General features: G+C 43.7%; 2 protein-coding genes and 1 long non-coding RNA gene across 3 annotated transcripts in view; all 3 read right to left on the reverse strand.

Annotated features, from left to right (window-relative positions):
- LOC124270793 overlaps nucleotides 1-5161 on the reverse strand; it is a 73798-nt gene extending 68637 nt beyond the window's left edge. The window contains exons 1-10 of the mRNA XM_046705833.1: nucleotides 4982-5161; nucleotides 4431-4738; nucleotides 3888-4014; nucleotides 3445-3681; nucleotides 3108-3317; nucleotides 2389-2663; nucleotides 1443-1605; nucleotides 1010-1231; nucleotides 734-878; nucleotides 363-646 (exon numbers count right to left, since the gene is read on the reverse strand). Of these exons, the coding sequence (XP_046561789.1) occupies nucleotides 363-646; nucleotides 734-878; nucleotides 1010-1231; nucleotides 1443-1605; nucleotides 2389-2663; nucleotides 3108-3317; nucleotides 3445-3681; nucleotides 3888-4014; nucleotides 4431-4435 (1668 nt within the window). The 5' untranslated portion in view covers nucleotides 4436-4738; nucleotides 4982-5161. The remainder of the gene's footprint in view (nucleotides 1-362; nucleotides 647-733; nucleotides 879-1009; nucleotides 1232-1442; nucleotides 1606-2388; nucleotides 2664-3107; nucleotides 3318-3444; nucleotides 3682-3887; nucleotides 4015-4430; nucleotides 4739-4981) is intronic.
- The window catches only part of LOC124270794, a 30548-nt gene continuing 14408 nt past the window's right edge, over nucleotides 4504-20643 (reverse strand). The window contains exons 6-14 of the mRNA XM_046705835.1: nucleotides 8252-8392; nucleotides 7529-7642; nucleotides 6899-7150; nucleotides 6431-6566; nucleotides 5901-6105; nucleotides 5670-5816; nucleotides 4982-5333; nucleotides 4596-4738; nucleotides 4504-4509 (exon numbers count right to left, since the gene is read on the reverse strand). Of these exons, the coding sequence (XP_046561791.1) occupies nucleotides 4504-4509; nucleotides 4596-4738; nucleotides 4982-5333; nucleotides 5670-5816; nucleotides 5901-6105; nucleotides 6431-6566; nucleotides 6899-7150; nucleotides 7529-7642; nucleotides 8252-8392 (1496 nt within the window). The remainder of the gene's footprint in view (nucleotides 4510-4595; nucleotides 4739-4981; nucleotides 5334-5669; nucleotides 5817-5900; nucleotides 6106-6430; nucleotides 6567-6898; nucleotides 7151-7528; nucleotides 7643-8251; nucleotides 8393-20643) is intronic.
- On the reverse strand, nucleotides 10714-12020 carry LOC124270831. Its single transcript, XR_006896884.1, has 2 exons — nucleotides 11839-12020; nucleotides 10714-11665 (listed from the first exon to the last, which is right to left on the reverse strand). It is a non-coding gene; the product is annotated as an uncharacterized LOC124270831 (long non-coding RNA).

Consider the following 20643-nt stretch of genomic DNA (forward strand, 5'->3'; position numbering starts at 1 on the left):
TATCCCTTTCTTTACACGTCAGCATAACACTATCTTTACACCAGAAACTCACGAAACAATAACAGGCTGTATAAGCAATGAAGTGTCCTACTAATCACGACATTTATGACAATACGTCTCGAAGACTATAGTTACTGACTTAATACGTGATGACAGAAATATCCACTATCGACAAAAAGAAAGCTGAATTGTGTTTGAAATATGATTAACGTGATCGACTCATGCATATCATGTAAAATACAGATTATATTAATCACTAGCATAAAATTGTGTGAACCTGTTTTTTTCGTGATATGATATTCAAACACACATTCGCGTTCGTTTGCCGAATACGTGATTAATAACATTAAAGATACACATACCGGTATTGTGAACAAGGATTCTTCTCCAGCTGGAATAACGTCTTCTACTACACCACGTAACGGCGGCATGACGTCATGGACGTAGGGTTCAGACACTGCCACTGTAGACAGTCCTACTATGTTGGTGACTCTGACTGACACAAAGTAGGTGTGGCTGTGATGGAGGTCCCAGTGGAGGTCTGTGAGGGCGACAGCTGTACACGTGGGTGGCGACGTCAGTGTACAACCTCCTCCTGACTGCAGCGTCGTGAAGGGCATTATTGTCGACTTGCCGTCCTTAGTTCCTGACGAAAATCACGTGTGTGTAATGGCAGGTTCATAGGCATTTGAAATAAGATGAAGGATATTAGAGCGATAACGACTGCACATACCTACTGTAGCTTCATATTTTAGATACCCAATGTCTGCGAATGCTGTCTCTGGCCAACGTGCAATCAAATAGTTGTGTCTCAGCGTCACTGTCACTGATCCAGTAAATGCAGGGTATCGTGTATACACGGTGACAGGTCCAACAACCTTTAATGAAAACAGTTACATCTGGTCATTTCGTTCATATACGTGTGTTTACGCAAAGAGTCATCAGTCCAAAGAAATTGATGCATATATTCTTCATAAACATACAACGTGATTCTCTTTTGTGCCCTTACTCTGACAGTTGAGATGCCAGCTTTGTTGATGGCCTTGATGGCGATGTAGAACTGTTGCCCCTCACTGAGACGGGGATGGTAGCCCTGATACTGAGGATGATGATGAGTGGACGTGTAGGGCAGGATATCTGGAGCTGCTTCACCAGAAGGATCTGACATCAGCCCCAGCTCGTAGTCATAGATACCACTCTCAGAGTCACTGCCAGTCCAGTTTACGAAGAGCTGGGAAACAATCAAACACTTTACTGAAAGCAGTGCACAGTTTATAAATAGACGACACATGATCAAAAACTGAACTGACATACGGATAAAAACGTTGTTACTTGACACAGATAATCAAATACTGATATGATAAGCTGGAGAAAACATTCGTAAGTTTCACAAATAATGAGTAATAAAATATACACAAAGGGGTGTGCATGTTGGTACTCACGAGGTGTTCCCTGTAGACATAGAGTAAGTTGGTGAAGCTGACAGGCAATGCTGGTAAAGATTCACACTCAGGATTGATCCCAAGTTGCATCCCACTTCCATTGTTGTACCGATGTATTGGAAACAGGGACAGTCTCTTATCACCTACTGGCGTGGCCTTGGAACTGGAGACAGTTACATGCAATATCTGTGTGATGCCTAACTGTATACTTTATACTGGAGTATAGGAAACGATATTAATGTTGCTTGTGAGCTACTGATTGCTTATAATGAGGACACTGTTTAACGATAAATAGGTTTCGAGTTATCCTCGTTACCAAATGACTATTTAATTACAGATAGAATTTGATGTTGATGAGACAAACTTGAACTGGTTGTGCACATGAGACCAAAGTCGGCTAATCATGACGTCGACGTTCACATCGTGAATATAACATAAATTGCATTCATATCGGGGGGAAAGTAGGATTGTCTTATAAGAACATGTGCGTAGCCTTGAGTTCAGATGTAACATCAAAACGCAAATCATTCAGGATAAATTGTCGTTCAAGAATTAAAAAGACGGCAATGTTCCTTCCTCTAAATAAGACAATGTAAATTGCCGATGACATCAGCCCCGAACATAAATCCAGAATAATGTCAGAAAATATTCAATCAGACACAATGCTAATTTTTAATATGGCCCAACAGTCACCTGTTGCATATCCAGTTGTTATCCTTCTGGTATCAGCATGATGTGTCCTGGTAATTATTCAGGCACAATTACAATTAAGTTTTTAAACCTCCAGCCGGATTTCATCTTTCGTGGTATCATGTGAAAATGAGAACCATAATTAAGTACTTCCAATAATAATGGAAGTATGACGATCACACAGGACAGTCACGTATCACAGAATTAGAAAAAAAATACAAAAGAAACGCATACACTTTTCACTAAACTGTTGTACCTGCAACTGCCATCTGGATTGACCACCCGGGTACGTCTCCTGTGGGCGTCGATGAACCACACAGTATTATCTGATGACTTGACCAGCCCCTCCATCACCCTGGAGTCTCTCACTGCCACCTCACTGACACTGGGTGGTGTTGTGTCTACAGTCACTCCGTCAGAACACACTGGGTCAGATGCTTCCAGTGCTCGGTTGAAGGCCACCACTGTCACGTGATACTTGCCGACAGAGGGCGCTGTCCAGGAGGCGGATGTGGAATAGGTTTCCGTGACCTGCATGTCATAAGTGAATGATCCGACATATTTTGGCAGATATGTGTGATTTTTACAAGAGAAAAACAACAACATCATTTCATCTTATCTCCGGTACAGAAACACACACACGCACCACACATGCACGCACACATCGTACTTCCATATTATCTACATTCACCAAATTTTCCAATTCATCGATCACATGATTGTCTGGTTTGTTTTCAGGTAGTCGTCGCATGGCAGGGGTACTGCGAAAATACTTCCAGTTTTGGGCAAATGTTGTGAATGGAGTATGATTATTGTAGGGCAGGAGATGCTTAGCCGTGAACATGGTTTCATCACTGATTTTCAGTGATCCATTCACGTGACTCACACAGCCAGTTTCCCCCTTTACAGCAAACAGAATTTGTTTCAAGGATAGTCAAAACTGTGTATTCTTTAACGCTGACGTTCTATATTTACCTCAAATGAAGATTTATTAACTCCAAATTCATTCGCTGAGAGACAGTGAGGTCCAAATTTATATTGGTAAAATTTGACTCCGCTCTCTTTGTCAAGAAATCCGTCCCAGTGAGAGTAGAGTTGGAGATGCTGCTGGTAGTCCACTTCCGGGTTCCCAAATTGACCATCTTGAACAACGCCAGGATGAGGGGAGCTTGTATCAATTGTCACCTGGATAAGATCGTGGAACAGCATGTTAGGAAACAGATCATGTATATATTGATCAAAAGGAAATCATATATACTTGTATTCAACGCATAGAAGAGATTTCCATCAATCATACGAAAGTTTCACTTACTTTAAACTCCATCTTTGTTGTAAGCTTGGCGTGGTTTGTCACATTGACCTCTAGGTAGTAGTCAGAGTCATGTGATCCCCTGCTTTTGTTGCTGAATATTCCTCCATGTTGGAGGCTGCTGTCTACTACGATGGGCTTTACTTGGAAGTGACGATGGTAGCAGCCTTTGGCTGGCGTACAGTAACAGTTAGCTCCCCTTGGGGCATTAGCGTTGGCGCTCTTGCAGTCAGCAATACTCTGTGTTATTTACATACCAGATATTTTTAACAATACAATTAGCTTTTGAGGCATATTGTCATTAATATTATTGATGGCGTCTGACCAACCTCCATTGTCAAATATGTGATAAAGTGTGTTTAACAAGAGAAGTAATGGAGTAAAGCGCATGTTTCATTACCGCAAGAAGTACAACTATGGCATACATAAAACTCAAAACTACTTACACGTCTTTCCCCTTGAGCCGTGACGTCCTGAACTCCATGCACGATATCTAAACCCTGGTATTTATCTACAATACGCCATGACACCGTCTCCAAGCCACTGTGGCCATCGTATGCAATCCACTCCATTCTGAAATTGCATAACAAGGTTTGACAATTCATCACATCAGACCGTTGTCTCGGACATTTAACCGTGATCAAGGAAGTCCACTGTTTTGAGTAGTACTCTGGTAAAATACAGGTCATGTCCCCGATATAAGTCTCAAATGTTTGTTAAAGGGTATCTAAAAAACGAACAAAAAATAATACTATTTATGTATAATTATCTATCAATGAACACCATAAGCAAACAAAAGACTTGCGTCATTTCGGAAGTACTTTGGTAAAGATGGACGAAGGGAAAAATACATCTCATGACATGTTTATTTACTTAGTCAAAATATTTATTTATCCAAATTCTTAAAGGTTATCTAGACATGAACTAGCAATAATGCTGCTGAATTATAATAATTAATTAATTAACGCCATATTAAAACAAGGACTTGCGTCATTTCGGAAAACTCCTCTGCTCCATGTACACTGATGTTGAGTCGGTCTCCCCTGGTTAGCCAAAGGTTCTCTATGACTGGGGGGTGATGTGTCGATGTGGACTGTCACCTGTTCTTCAAGGAATTCGCGTCTGATGTCACAGGCTCGTACCCAGAAGCGTACAGTGTCCCCGTCCACTAGTGAGGGTGTTATGGTCTGTGACTGATTCAGACCTTGACTGGTGAACAGGTTATCAGCTGGTGGACTGGTGATGGACGACCCTCCTTGGTGGTCGACTTTGTATGACGTCAAGAATCGTGTTACACCTGTTGAACATACATGACCATACTTATTTATCAGAAGAGGGAGATGCTTGGGATTTCAGGGTTAAAAGTTAACAAACAAAACTATTATGAATGGTTCTATATTGCCATTATTAATTGCTTCGTTGCATAAGTGTGTATACACCAATGATGAATAGTTGTTATCTTGTGATAAATGTGTCAATATATATTAGATTCCAGAACATGTGTATGTTCTATATACACAAGCTGCTAAATTGTGCCAACCTTGAACATTGTTGATGGCAGCCACACTTCTGTCACCCTCCTTATCGTCATAGTCCGAATTGATGTCACCAAGAGAAGCCACGCCGTGGAGCCACTTGTTGTTGTGGTGGACTGTGTTGATGTATCTGTTGGCCCAGTCTACTGTCACTGATGATGACGTAGTTTGCCACTTTGATGATGCTGCTGATGATTCTGTTGTCACACGGAGAGATGTATTTGCTTGTGTTGTTACAGTCGAAGTACCATCATATATCACTATTCTTCTAGCACTTCTGTGATTACCTCCCTTGTCATAGGCAGATAGGACAACAGAGTACACGCCCGCCTCAGTCAGTGTGTAGCTGTTGGTGGTCTGAAATATGTACATTTATAAAGTTTTAACAATACATAACTCTGTAAACTGTACACGTGACTACACACCGTGACAGTTCGATTCTCAATGGAATTAATGTCCTTGTTAGTTCAAGTGTCATGTTCGTGTCAGTTCAGATGTTTTGTAGCTGGATCATTTAGTAGTACTTATTTTTTTCTTCTTATTTGTGAAGGCAACACACACACGTGCGCACGCACATGTATACACACACAAACACACGCGCATGCATTCACCTAGCGCTTAGTATATTCACGAGACTGCAAATGATCAACCATAATTTGTATTGATGTAAATATTGGAACCACAATTCCTCACCGTTGAGCTTGTCAACGCTGTAGTCTTAACACGACGCTTAACTCTGAGTACATCCCCAATAGCGTGGAGTTCATACACGTCCCTCACAAAGTGGTCGACTCCTGCATCAGTATCTGACCAGCCACTCCAGCGGAGGTTCACTGTGGGCTGAAACAAGTCACAGATTCATTCTTCCTGTATACAGTTAACATCGGGTGTGAATGTGAAATATAACTGTAGTCATAAACTCACAGTCTTGATAACATCGGGAACAGTCAGCATGCTGCCAACACAGGCCGTAGTACCAGTACAGTGATAGGGATCCACCAGGTCTATGGACACAGTAAAGGTGTGGGTCTGTGTGGCACCGTTGTAGTAGTAGGTCGCTAGTGTCTTACTCTCCTTGTCCCGGACCTCCACATACCCTCCATTACTTGCTGAATAAGTGAATTCGATACTGAAAATAATAATGTCAAAATATTTACAGAATTCTACTAATGGTGAAACTTATATCAATTGAGAAACAGTTGCACTGTAGTTCATCAACGTTCTGTCGACTAACTTAAACTGTACACAGCAGTGGTCACTTAACTTGTCAACATACCGAGTGTACATATGATCATATTGATAGTAGATTTATATATACAATTATTCGTTTGGACTATTCATATTTTTGGTTTTATTTCGTTTATATCTGACATTCAGATTCCCAGCTGAAAGATGAAAACATTCAAAATAACGCACGGTGCCTGTATCGTAGCTAGCCCCTCATCACTACTCACACATCTCTGTGTTGGAAGGGTAGAGGTAGCACAGACGTCCCTGATGAGTTTCCTTCACAGGTGTACAGGTCTGTGTCCGGGCTGCTTCGGCTGGCTCCTCCACAGTTATAGACCTTAGTGGAGACAACACCTGCACCTACAACAACGCAGTCAGGTGAGTGAACAATGATGAAACAAGAAGCACGAGTTCATCAGTTAGGTGATTCAGGTTATGTTCTCGCCAACACATGGTATTATCGCTGTTTGATGCTGATACATAAATGCATGCCCGTGATATAGTCGGAATTGAACAGTCGACTTGAATGTGGAAAGGGTATTTGATTATGAATTCCCCACCGTATATACCGCTGTAAAGCCAGATAAACTTTACAATATAATACCTGACACGTTAGGTATCCATTCCAACATTCCAATGTATGCAGCAAAATGTCACATTATGCATACTGTGCCCTCTGATATTCGACATACCTCTCATGAGTTTGAATGTAGCAGAACCACTGACAATTCCAACACGGAAGTTTTCAATGAAGGCATGTCTGGATGGAGGTACCATTTTGTATTTTGCCGTAAACTTGTAGTACATTCTGGATGGAGAGTTGATGTTTGACCAGCTGGTGGACTGAGATGAACCACTGTTGATGTCGGGAGGAGCCTCTGTCGTGTCACCGTTGCTGGCGGTCAGTCTCAGGAGGTTGGAATTTATTGTGGGCTTCATTGTTACTGTAACATACTTGTAATGTATAAACAAAAGACGAATGTACAAAATATACGAAAAAATACTATAAACGACAGTACAAAAGATTTACAATTTCGTTGACATTTCCAGGTCAAAGGTTTCTATTCATACGGTGTCCATTTCGCTGAAGGGAACTACTTAAATATGGAAAATCAACGCCAGTGAAAGGCCAATGCCGATCATCCATAGAAACAGATTCAAAGAATCCTGAAGCAACATATAGCGCTGAAAAGTATATAATGAATGAATCACCGAAAATCAATGATGGCACAAGGTCTTCGAGAAAAAGGTAAGCATGCATGAAAAAGAAGCTTTACGTGTTTGTTGTTTGCTACTTGTATTCCCAGGTAGCGTCAACTCACTTGTCTGACAATGTTTCCCTGTGAAGCCGCTGGAGCAGGCACAGTTACTGGCGTACTCGTTCCTGCAGGTTCCGGGATAACACCGGGTGCTGTCACTCCGCCACGAACACGCCTCTGTAGACACAAATGTGGGATCTGGCTTCACAGCATGGTCGGTTAAGTATCTAAATCTGTATTGTTCGTTGACGGCAAGGCATATTCTTACTTCGACAGGGGCGGTGGGGTAGCCTAGTGGTTAAAGCGTTGGCTCGTCACACCGAAGACCCGGGTTCGAATCCCCACATGGGTACAATGTGTAAAGCCCATTTCTGGTGTCCCCTGCCGTGATGTTGCTGGAATATTGCTAAAAGCGGCGTAAAACCAAACTCAGGCAGTCAGTCAGTCTTACTTCGACATGATCTGTTGTAATAAGAAACAATATACGTAAAACCGATGTCCACTTCCTGGCTTTTGACTAGAAACGATTTTGTTTTATTTGACATACCCATAGATAGAGTCGAAGGATACCATACAAATAGATGGATCAATAAAACCCATTTCAGTAATAAAAGACCAGGGAATAGAAGAAGTAATATGTTTAGATTGAAAATTCTTAGGGTTTGCTTGTATGTTGTTTTATTCATAACTCGATTAACTGTGATAATATCAGTAGGAACCTAACAACATGCATTAATGTAACTGGGGGATATATTGTTGACTCGTTTTTCACCAATTGCAACTCACGTATGCATGATCTTCTATCAGAAGACGCCACATATGCCATGTATCCTGTCTGGTTCAGCACGACCCCCTCACAGCGACTACACACCTGGTTGCTGCTGCTGTTGCATGTCTCCAGGTCACAGTTACTGATGGCGCTGCACACTGGCAAGAGTAACACATCTTCATATCTTGAACAGCGTAAATTTCAGACTCGCAACATATACTACCGACCAAAAATAAGGGAACTGATGAAATGACAGTGAATGTGAAATTGCTCTGAATGTCCACTAATTCAAATGTGGGCGTAAAGTTCAATATCTCGTGTGTCCGCCATGTTGGGCAACACATTCACGACACCTTGATGGCATACTGTTGATTAATTTCCAGATGGTTGCCCGTGGTATTGCCCGCCATTCCACCTGAAGAGCTGCACCAAACTGGGCCAGGTTGACGGTTGCGGGGTCCCTGGCATACACCCTTCCACCGAGAATGTCCCATAGATGTTCAATTGGGGACAGGTCTGGGCACTTAGAGGGCCAGTCCCAATGTCTGTATGCCCTCTCGTCGGAGATAAGCTGTGACAATTTGGGCCCGATGTGGTCTGGCATTATCATCTTGGAATTCAAAATTCCTGCCGGTGATTCTAGCCAGCTGAGCCACGACAGGACGCAAACTTTCGTCAACGTATCGCTGACCAGTCAAGGATCCATTAACGATGACCAGATCTGATCGCCTGTCATGTGTAACCTCGCCCCACACCATGACACTACCACCCATATATCGATCATGGTCAATAAGTACCGCTCTGGCATACCGCTCACCGCTACGGCGCCAAAAACCTTGACTCATCTGAGAACATGGTGTAACGCCAATGGAGCAAAGCCCGTTCCTGGTGCTGCCTAGCCCATGGCAATCTTTGGCTCCTATGGTGAGCTGTAAGGATAACACCCTTGAAAGGCCGCCTTGCTTTCAGACGTGCTTGGTAGAGCCGGTTTTTTAACGGTTGAGTGTGAAATTCGTCACCCAGTGAGTGTACGGAATTCCCTATTGATGGCAGGTGCTGACTTGAATCTACCGCGTAGGGCCATTAATGTAATGAGACGAACCTGTCGTGGTGTCGTTGATTTTGGTCTGCCACGCCCAGGTCTCATTGCAACCCCACCTGTTTCATAGTACTTGTCCCACAGGCGTATAATTACACTTTTTGATTTACCCAACATTCGGGCAACTTGACACAGTGATGTCCCCCCCTATATCATCCCCACAATTCTCCATTTTGTTTGTTCATTGACATACTGCCTCGGAGGCATTTTTCAGCATGTGTTCAACTCTCTTGCATTAGTGATTGTGAGTTATCCAATACGTTTACAGAGGTTTACTTCTGTGTGTACGTGCATCACGTGTTGGTAATGCATCATGTGGAATTTCAATGTCATTGGATGTTGCGTTCGGGTGCAATGCTACGGTAACGCACCCGTTCAGCTCTACGTTTGCTGCATTCAATTTCTTAGTTCCCTTATTTTTGTCGATAGTATAGATATAGCAGTAACATATAGTGATCGCAAGATCCTTTATGGACGGAAAACTGATTTTGTGAGTTGGTATCAAAGCTGCATTTTACAGTATTCCTGCTATGCCTAAGTTAAACTTATTGACAGTGGTGCACATTGTCCAGGTAAGAAATGGCATTATCACGAGCAACGTGAACTCTAAGCTTGTAGGAAAGATGTCACAGAAACTTCTGTGATCACAAGAGCCTCTATGAGTGAGTGAGCTGGACTCAACGACGCAGTTAAATACATGCCGGCTTAATGTGGGAGGAAGGCTCCATGTGAAGTAGTTCTCTGACGTTCATCACGTTAGTAAAACCACGAGTTTGGTGCTGATAGATCAAGAATCAAAATCGTGACGAAACGGGATTTGAACCCTTTATGTTTAGGTTTTAACGTGCTCAAGGGAAGTAACTCTAGTAGTAAGGTGACCGCACATTTCCGAGGTGACGTAACGTGACGCAACCTCGAAAATATGCAGCCACACTGACGTTATACACCTATGACGTCACGACGATAGGTCTCGTGACGTCATGACCTACAAACAAAGGTTTCTGACGTCACTGGTTGTGACGCAACCTCAAAAATATGCTACTACACTGACGTCAGACGTCACGGAGACGGTCATGAGCTGACCATCCCTGTGACATCACACACAAATGGCGGCCATAAGAATCCGAGTGCGTCCGTCAAACTAAAAATAATCTCAATTGCTCTCGCACGCATTTTTACCTCATAAATGCACCATTAGCGTGCCATTAAATATCTGGTTTGAAGAAGGCTAGGGAATGTCATACTGTCTATGTAAAGCACTCTACAATATAAGATCGCACGAGCACCGTATTCTTCATTGTTTAAACCACCCCCAAAAATATACCCACGAGGTAGACATCGTCAACACTTTTTTATAAAACACAACAGAGGCAAGTAAACAACATTTCACAAATTTTATTCGTAAATATGCTTAGATTATATTTTTACTCACAATTCAGCTCTCAGTTCACAAAGCATTTCTCATGTCAGTATCAAACCTGACGGGGCAAGTAATTTTCAGGAATGAGCACGATGGGCTAAACCTGTGATGTTCAAAGTCAATGTCATCCTCGGCACACCATTTCCACAATCGTAATCCACACCAGGCACACGCGACTTTGTCCGAAACACTGGTATAATAAAACCCTCTCCGGGCTAGCTGTCTACCCTTCTGAACCAGCTGTTCGGACCAGTCCTTAAAAGTACCCATCCTGTCGTAGCTACATAACATCGTTTCGTGGCAGTAGTTCTGACTTAAATCGACCAGCAGCTTTCTGTGCACTACCGATGGTTGTTTCCCACAGGTGTAGTGCCCACGTTGAAGATGATATTTACCATCCAACGATACACTGTCTTCGTATACATAGTCCGATAAAGTCACTGGCTGCTTCCTCGCGTCAGTATCATCCTCATAGCAATCGGACAATTGACCCCTTTCTCCATCCTTCTGGTGTTTAAGGGTATCGTAGTACTGAGACATCTTTGCCGTAGTGAGTGGACACTCGAAAATTTTGGCAACCTCACTCTCCGGCTGTCGAGCTCTAACTGACTTCGAGATTAACATATCTGGGAGGTCAGTCAGTCAGGGTAGTGACGTTGCTGATAGAAGACACGAAGGTCGTCAGCTAGTCTATCGTGGACGGATTAAGTGATGAGAAAACTGACATACTAAATCGTGTGGTTCAATATAACACTAGCCGTTGGCCATATAGTCTATCGTGGACAGGTTAAGTGATGAGAAACTGTCATACTAGATCGTACGATCCACTATGACACCATCCTTTGGCCGTATAGTCTATTGTGGTCGGGTTAAGCCATGAGAAAAAAATGCAATACTACATCGTGCCATCCACTATGACACTAACCGTTGACCATGTAGTCTATCGTGGACAGGTTAAGTGATGAGAAAATTGACATACTACATCGAGCAAATCATTATGTCACCAGCCGATGGTCATATACCCTATCGAGGCTTGGTTATGTGGTTAGAAATAGTGATAACACACAGAGCGAGTCACTAGCCACACAGTCTCAAACGCTCTGTGGAAAGAAATTGCGATATCTCACCACAAGACAATCACTAATGTCATACTTTGGGCATGGTTATACATTCTCCCGTCATTTAAGTAGTAAAATCTGTGAGAATTGTACGAGGCTAAAGTTACACTTTTAGGAGGATTTGTCATACTTCTGGAACGAATTGTTCTATGTTTGGGGCACTGTGTCATACCTTTGGTAGGGGTTATACTTCTCCCGTCCTTTACTGTAGAAACATCTGCAGAAAATGTACAACATGAATGTCGAACGTTTCGAAATCTGTTTAAATTAGATAAGGATTGAATGGTATTGATTAAGAAAGTACGTATTGAAATACAAAAATCTAGAGGTGTGAGAGACAGCTGTAACATCGGTATGCAATTCATGACCTCACAACAGCCATGACTCCTCCGAGAGGACCTCTCTCCCCTTTATGACGTCACAAACAAGGACACATTAGTAAATTTGTATTAACTCTCATCATACTTCAACAACGCCATGCTCGCACACGGGGTGATGACGTTATGTCCTTTGAATGGCTGAGCCCTGCTATATGGTGGGGAGGGGACAGGGGCTGTGTTACAACCGATAGGACGGAAGACTGGGAGGCAGAATTATTCTCAAGGGGCAAGAGTGGAGTCATTGCTGCCAACGCGGAAGAGAACTGGGATTTAGAGCTGATGTCGGTGGAAGCATCAGCACCATTGCCACCATCATCATCTCAAGCATCATCAGCGTGTCCTGCATGGCAATGTCACCAAAGGTGTCTCCCCGTGTATGCAAACGGGACTATAGATTATAATGGTAGATTTCAGTGTGTATATTGTGGTACCATCCTGAAGGACACATACATGCGATGTTTGACGCACGATAGTAAGCGTCATATCAGGCAAAGGATGACAATTCACCAGTGTCAGTGCACACTACACCTGTGAGTCCACCTCACACCACCCAACGGTCCTTTTCAGGACCACTCATCTCTCCCAAAAGAATGCTTTGTACATTGCAAACAACGATGGCATATAACTTGTCTTCTCCAGCAGCGGTAGCACGACAAACGTCGCATTATCCACGACCCCGTAACCTCTAGATTGACCTATACCGTACCTTACGGTTTCAAAACCAGTACCACGTGATCCGTTCGGCCGTGTCCGACCGGTAGTTTGCTAGACAGTCGCTCTCCATTTTAAAAGCCACGAGCGACTCCCCCAGTTCGCTTCCAGCTGTATAAGAACCTTTCCTCACCTCGCGCCATTCACCATTACTTACGGCGTAGTACAGTCATGTCTCAACAGTCAAACGACCATATGTGTAAGAACGACGACGTGTTCCAAATCAGCTACCCTCTGACGAATGCCCTGTCACACGTCATGGTAACTCTGCGTCTCAGCATACAATCCTCCAGTCTGTCACTTCAGGGAACCAAAAGAGACCGCACCACCACAACCACCAACAACAACAACGACGACATAGACCACCCAAGCACGACCAGCAACGACAGCAGCACCACCGACCACCACCACGAAAAACCACTCGCGGCGACAACAGACCAGACAACCACGAACCACCACCCGCCGAAGAAACCGACTAAGTCAACCACATGCCAAAAGAGAAAAATCAACGACGACGTAACGACGAAGAACAAGAAGAAGCAGAAGAAGATTAACCATACAGCATTACTGTCGTCTGTGCGTGACACCGAGGACGAGCTTTTCGACGGCGAACAACACCCGAGGGAAGGAGAAACCAACGTTAAGCTAGACATCGAGTTGCAGAAGCTCTGATAGGCAGTACAGCAGGCTCTGATACAAGCGCCTGAACAAGCGCACGCCCCCTCTCGGCGTGTCGATATGATGATTATAACAACGATGAAGATAATAATATTTAAAAACAAAATAAACGAACGGATCGTGTGTTCCGTTGAAAATGTATATTCTGCTATTTCTTTCGTTATTCTCGCACCCCAGCAGGGTATGTCGAGGTCTGAATTGGAAAAGGGGGCATGGTTGTCACAGCTTTTTAGAACTACCCCGTCATACTTATAGATCAGTTAGTCGTACATTGTGAACGACGATTGATACTTTCAGGAATATCGTTCTCGTAATTTTGGAACAGTTTGTCATACCTTTGGCGTGATTATACCTTCTCCCCATACTTTTTAGTAGTAAAATCTATGGAACAGGTCCACGACTAATGACGCGGTTTTGGAAGGGTCTGTCATACTTTTGGAACAGTGCGTGTAATTATTAGAATGTCGTGTCATACTTTTGAAACGATGCATCATACATGTGGAACAGTTAGTCATACATTGGGAAGGACGTGTGACACTTTTAGAATAGCGTGTCCTAATTTTGGATCAGTGTGTCATACCTTTGGGTGTGGTTATACGTTCTCCCTACATTTTTCAGTAGTAAAATCTACGGACACTAGAAAACCAAAACAGTAATACGTGATTTAACAAAGACGCTGCATCAGTTTCACGGTAACACTTTGATAAGATTATTTATACGCACAATGTTAGCGGTTAATTTACACCATTCCTCCATGGAGATAGATATACCTAAAATTGTCTCTTTGCCAGCTATAAATTGCCTGATATCTACGATGGGTAATTTACTTTTTAAACAAAAGGAAACACGTTTTGTTGTCGAAAGGCGTAGCTGATTGTGCATACACTCGTTATCCATTAGATTCACGCCTGTTCCCATGACAAATGTCCTGAGGGGTGTTGTTCCGTATGAGTGGAGTGGTAAAGCTATGACGGTCAACGTGCAGCACGCGGTAGTTACCAATAGCCCGAGCACTGTCAAACTTGTATGCTTTGATACACACGTGTCTCTTTCTCCCTTTCTTGCCGTGGTTTCCATTTTCAAATAAAGACAATCCTCTTCAGGGGTATTCGACATTTTCAACGCATACATGCGCACGCAACACAAATACGGCATAAGCGTATTCCCTCCTCTACTCGTACACTCTTACCCCCTTTATATACAGTCGTGTTGAGAGAGCGAGAGAAGTCCATAGCGTTGTCACCACCTCCCAAGTAAACATGGCCAAGTATCGTGCTGACGGGCAGGAACGCTTAGTCGACAGAATTCATTTCCAATTCCCCAAGATATTCAGACTCTTACTAGGAGGTCCTAGAGGTGCGGGTAAAACCACTTTCGTGAAGCACATGCTACAAAACGATATAGATGGCCCGTTGCCTTTACTACAAAAATTATAGTAACGTTATAGTGTGGGTCTACAGTGAAACGCAACTCGTATACGACACTATAAAAGCCATCTGTGTCAGGGGAGGTATCGACATTCATTTCGTGCAAAAGATTAGTGACGATGTAGAAGGCTACGTTGATGCTTCCAAGTATAACTGGCTAGTCATCGACGACGCGGCAGGCGATTAGACAAAAGAGGACGAGCAAGAGTTACTGAGATGGTTCGTTAAGAGATTGCATCACAGACAGACCAGTATACTATACTTACAACAGAATAGTTTTGCGTGAACACCATTCCATAGAACGATCAGTTTAAATTGTACGCATATTGTTGTGTACAAGAATCCCCGAGATAGAAGCCAGATAGAAGCCAGATAGACAAATACTTCCGGGTCAGTCGGGCTTTATAAGAGACGCTTATGCCGAAGCTACATCACAACCGCACACTTACATACTGCTAGATTAAATGCAGAACACGCCCGACGAGTTTAGAGTGCGTGGGAACCAGTTAAACAGAGAACACGGAGAAATAGACGTGTACTGACCTAGGCAAAAGTGAATAGAATGGATTGCCATAATGCTCAGACTTGTGTTTCGGGGAATGAAATGCTGAGCAGACGACGGTCGTGGGGGGAAGCTGTGACTCGGACCATGATCGACGAAGACCAGGATAGCAATAGTAGCAGCAGCAGCTATGATGACGACTATTCTTCGACGTCATACGATGACTACAGCGATGACTCTAGTACTCTAGTCTTCTTCTTTGTTTGGGGACAGCGACACGTTGCTACATTACCGGGATGATGAAGCTTTGTATAACGACGACAGCGATAGCAACCACGATACCGAGGATGACGTATACAGTGTAGAACGTGTCACATTCGCCTGGGGCGACGAGGGTGGTGGGCGACACCGTAACAACAGCAGCGGTCAGATAATACCTCCTATACCAATACCCAAGATTGTTCTGAAAAGGAAATAAATCACAATACATATGAAGATTGTGAGTTTTAGTCGTCATTTTATTGTACACCCTCGGAGTAGAGCGACACCCCTCCTTTCACACGAGTAAATTACACCCCAGACACACCGTCCCATCATCGTCGACATCGGAGAACCCACGTCGCATCATCGCCTACCCCGTAACCTCTAACTTGACCTACATGGTACCCTACGGTTACGACACCAACCCTGCGTGATTCGTCCATCGCACTGGATTGGTAAATAATCTGGCATCCCACCAAGCCGCGATCTCTACTTTAGTGAGCCACACTCGCACACACGCACACACACACAGACGCGTCACGACACGCTCGACGTACATACTTTACTTTACTATCTATTGTCTTGTCTCGACAGCCAAACAACGGGGTGTACAAGGACGACGACATGTTTCAAATCAACTACGCCCTCACACTGTCACACGTGATGGTAGCCCTCCAACACAGCATGGGCTGCTCAAAACCGACCCCACAATGAGAACACGAAAGAGACGACACACCCCAGACAGACCATCATCGTCGACATCGGAGAACCTGCCACCACCAACAACAACACCCACCAACACCGGCACGAAGACACACCCCCCACCACCATCACTACCACCACCACCATGGCTGACCACCCAAACCCGAAGCTATCGACACCCACGGGTCGCGATAGCAAGAAGAAAAGGAAGAAGACAAACGACGTCATAACAACGACAGTTGCCAGCGAAAACAAGAAAAAACAAAACCCCTGAAGAAACAAAAGACCTTCTTCTTCTACGAACATAGGTATCCAAGAAGGTCGAGAGCTAGGAGGAGAAGAAGAAGAAGAAACAACTGTCGAACTCGATGGTGAATTACAGAGGCTCGTGGCTGAGCTGATTGGGGGAAGCGACGAGTGAAAGCGCACCCCCGACATACAAACGAAATAAACGAACGGATCATGTGGTCCGTTGAAATGCAAAACCCGTTATTCGGTTGTTATTTTCGCACGTCTCTCTCTTTTCACACAGGAAAAAACACCAACAAACAAACAGCACCAGACTCGTTATAAAGGCATCACAGAAGCGCTTTTATACGTTTATTTATACTCGAAATGTCTGCGGTTAATTTACGCCATTCTTCTGTAGAAATAGATATACGTAAAATTGTCGCTTTGCCGGCTAGAAATTGTCTAATATCGATTATAGGTAGGTTTTCTTTCATACAAATGGAAACACATTTTGTTGCCGAAAGGCGTAGCTAATTCCGCATACACCCGGTATTTGTTAGGTTCGCACTCGTCGCGTTGACGATTGTTTTGAGGGGTACTGTTCTCGACGAATGTGGTAAAGTTATCAACACCAACATGCAGCACACGATAACTAGAGTAGTCGCCAATAGCGCGTGGACAGAGACACACTTATGCTTTAATGGCGATTTTCGTCTCAGTATCTAAGGTTCGCTGTTTTTATCCACGGTCTACATTCCACTGGTCGTATGCTACTTGTCTCTGAGAGGTACTACGCCCACCGATCTAGCTGAGGATATAAAGAAGGTGGAGGAACCGTTGTTTGAATTACTAAAAATATCGCTGTCTATGCGCACGGTTCATACCTCTCCCGGTTTGTTAAAAAGTCGTAGCAGCAACAACCCTCATTTGTTCCGATAAAACGTAGGAAAAAACAGAGGATTTCTACGGTTGGCGTGGGACGTAGCGCCCTGTTGAAAAGAAAGAAGCATAGGAGAAAGGTTAAGAGAAGCTTGGTATTCTAGTAGAGATTTCACATAGTTTCAAATTATGATGTCGGGGAATATGGATCACGTGCAATGTGGTAAAAGTGAGCTGGATTTATTTTCACTACCGGGTATGGTTTCCACGATGACGGATTCACATTGGACCAAATATAGCCCAGTTACAGGTCTCGGACAGTTGGACGGTACCATAAGGTTTGATATCAATAACCCTATAAACAGCTACGTAGACTTGGCCGAATGTTACCTGAGAATTGTATGCAAATTTAAGACGGTGGATGGCCGTGCTGCCGTCGCTGACAATGTGGTGAGCGAGGATGGTCAGACGGTGACTAGACACAGAGACGTGTGCGCACCAGTGACAAACACTCTACATTCTCTATTTCGTGAGGTAAGGGTGATAGCGGGGTCTAACCAGCTAGAATAACGGACAGTCTGGGCACCTATCGAGCGTTTATCGAGACCCAACTGAGTTGTGATCAATCACAAATAGACAACAACCTGGTAGCACAGTATTTCATTAAAGATAAGGTGGGTTATTTCAATAACTTCACTCTAGGACAGGGAAATTAAAACCCGCGTTTCGTGGAACGATGAAGCAAATGTGTCCCCAGTAGACCCGTAGAGCTCGTCTGGAAATTACACTCTGATTTGTTTATACAGCATAGATATCTCATAGACGGCGTGCCTTTAAAAATTGAACTGATACGTAGTCCACACAATTTCTACATGGTACACGGTAGCACAGACCAGGCTGGTACTCTCATACCCGGCTATGCTTGCCACATACTATCAGCCGAGTTTCATGTCAGACAGGTAAACGTAGCACCTGCCATTAGAGACAGTCATATCAGGGGTTTGACGTGTGGTAGCACTGTAAAGTATCCTATAGCCCAAGTGAAAACCACGGCACATGACATTCCTCAAGGCTTGAGAGAATATAATTCTGAACACTTAATAATGGGTCATATCCCTAAAAGAATAGTACTCGGTCTCGTCGACAACGAATCCTTTTCGGGGGTTTCGAATAAAATTCCTTTTAATTTCCAATCTTTTGCATTGACTGAAATAGCCGTAAAAGTGAACGGTCAGGAGGTAGGTAAAAGATGTCATACCGTCAATTTTGAGCCCGACTCTACGCGAATGTATCAGACATACCTGGAGCTGTTTAGAAATACGGGTGGCCTTGGGAGAAATTCCACGCACGCAGTGACTCTGGGAGAATTTTTAGACGGTACTACGTTGTTTGTATTCGATTTAACGCACGATTTGGGTGCTGACATGTCACACGTCTATCCGAAGAGCTCCGGTAAGGTTGGCATAGAATTGAAATTTTCGCAGCCAACGCCCCGAGCGTTGACGTTGGTGTGCTATAGAGAGCTGGACAGTATCACAGAATTTGACCACTTTAGAAATGCTACTATACACTGATGTAGACGACGGATAGGTTACATATCCTTCTAACATGTTGTACGGACGAGATTTACAATGGTTTTGGACATAACGACCCTTTTCTTAAAAACAACTACGGTGGTATCAGTAGTAGGGATACTTTGGAAGAGGTGTGTGGTAATGAAATACGCAGTATTATGCTTAGCAGGGTGAAAAGATTGAAATATCCTATCCTGTTTAAGAAGAGTGAGCCGGGCAGTCACTGGTTCCCGTTAAGTATAGAAGCACCCGGTAGATTACACATACACGACTCATACGGTATAGATTACACGCGAATTTGGGTCGAATTTCACGATTTTGTGTCAAAATATGGTCGTTTGCAATATACCTACAATAGAGTTCGCGTGCAGAGCCTATCGTGTGTAGCTTGAGGACACCATAGCCTATATTTCAGTAGCTGTGGTTCTAGGGGTATTTCCAACGACGAGATAGTGAAACATTACAGTCAAAAGAACACGCTTAAGAACGATTCGATGGTTTTCAGATGGTATGATGATAGCGTGAAACGTATGCTCGAAAAATTGTAAATAGGCGCGGGAGTAAGGTTGTGTATTCTTAGTGGATTCTGTTTTGATTAGCGGAGACAGAGACCCTCATGTGTTTGCTCCGACACGCTTGTATAACGAAGCATGGTGTACAGGTCCTTAATGCCTGGGGTGTGGAGTAGTGTGTGCCCCTGGGGATTGACGATGATGTCACGCACGTCGCTAACCTAACAGATTGACCTCCCACGGAGGGATTGACGATGATGTCATGCACGTCGTTACCCATGACTGATTGACCTGCCACGGAGGGACTGACGATGATGTCACGCACGTCGTTACCCCTGACTGACTGACCTCCCAGGCATCGAGATAGTCAGTTAGAACACGACAAACGAAGCTACGACAGGATGGCTACTTTTAAGGACTGGCCCGAACAGCTGGTTCAGAAGGGTAGACAGCTAGCCCAGAGAGGGTGTTATTATACCAGTGTTTCGGACAAGGTCGCCTGTGCCGGGTGTGGATTACGATTGTGGAAATGGTGTGCCGAGGATGACATTGACTTTGAACATCACAGGTTTAGCCCATCGTGCTCATTCCTGAAAATTACTTGCCCCGTCAGGTTTGATACTGACATGAGAACTGCTTTGTGAACTGAGAGCTGATTTGTGAGTAGAAATGTAATCTAAGCATATTTACGAATAAAATTTGTGAAATGTTGTTTACTTGCCTCTGTTGTGTTTTATAAAAAGGTGTTGACGATGTCTACCTCGTGGGTATATTTTTGGGGGTGGTTTAAACAATGAAGAATACGGTGCTCGTGTGGTCTTGTATTGTAGAGAGCTTTACATAGACTGCCCGACTCGATGTCTTCTATGTATTTGGTAGAATATAACCGCCTTCCCGTGTTGTATTGTAGAGAGC

Source organism: Haliotis rubra, unplaced genomic scaffold (assembly GCF_003918875.1).
Source record: "Haliotis rubra isolate DU_JTF1 unplaced genomic scaffold, ASM391887v1 Scf155, whole genome shotgun sequence".
NCBI classification, from domain to species: domain Eukaryota; kingdom Metazoa; phylum Mollusca; class Gastropoda; order Lepetellida; family Haliotidae; genus Haliotis; species Haliotis rubra.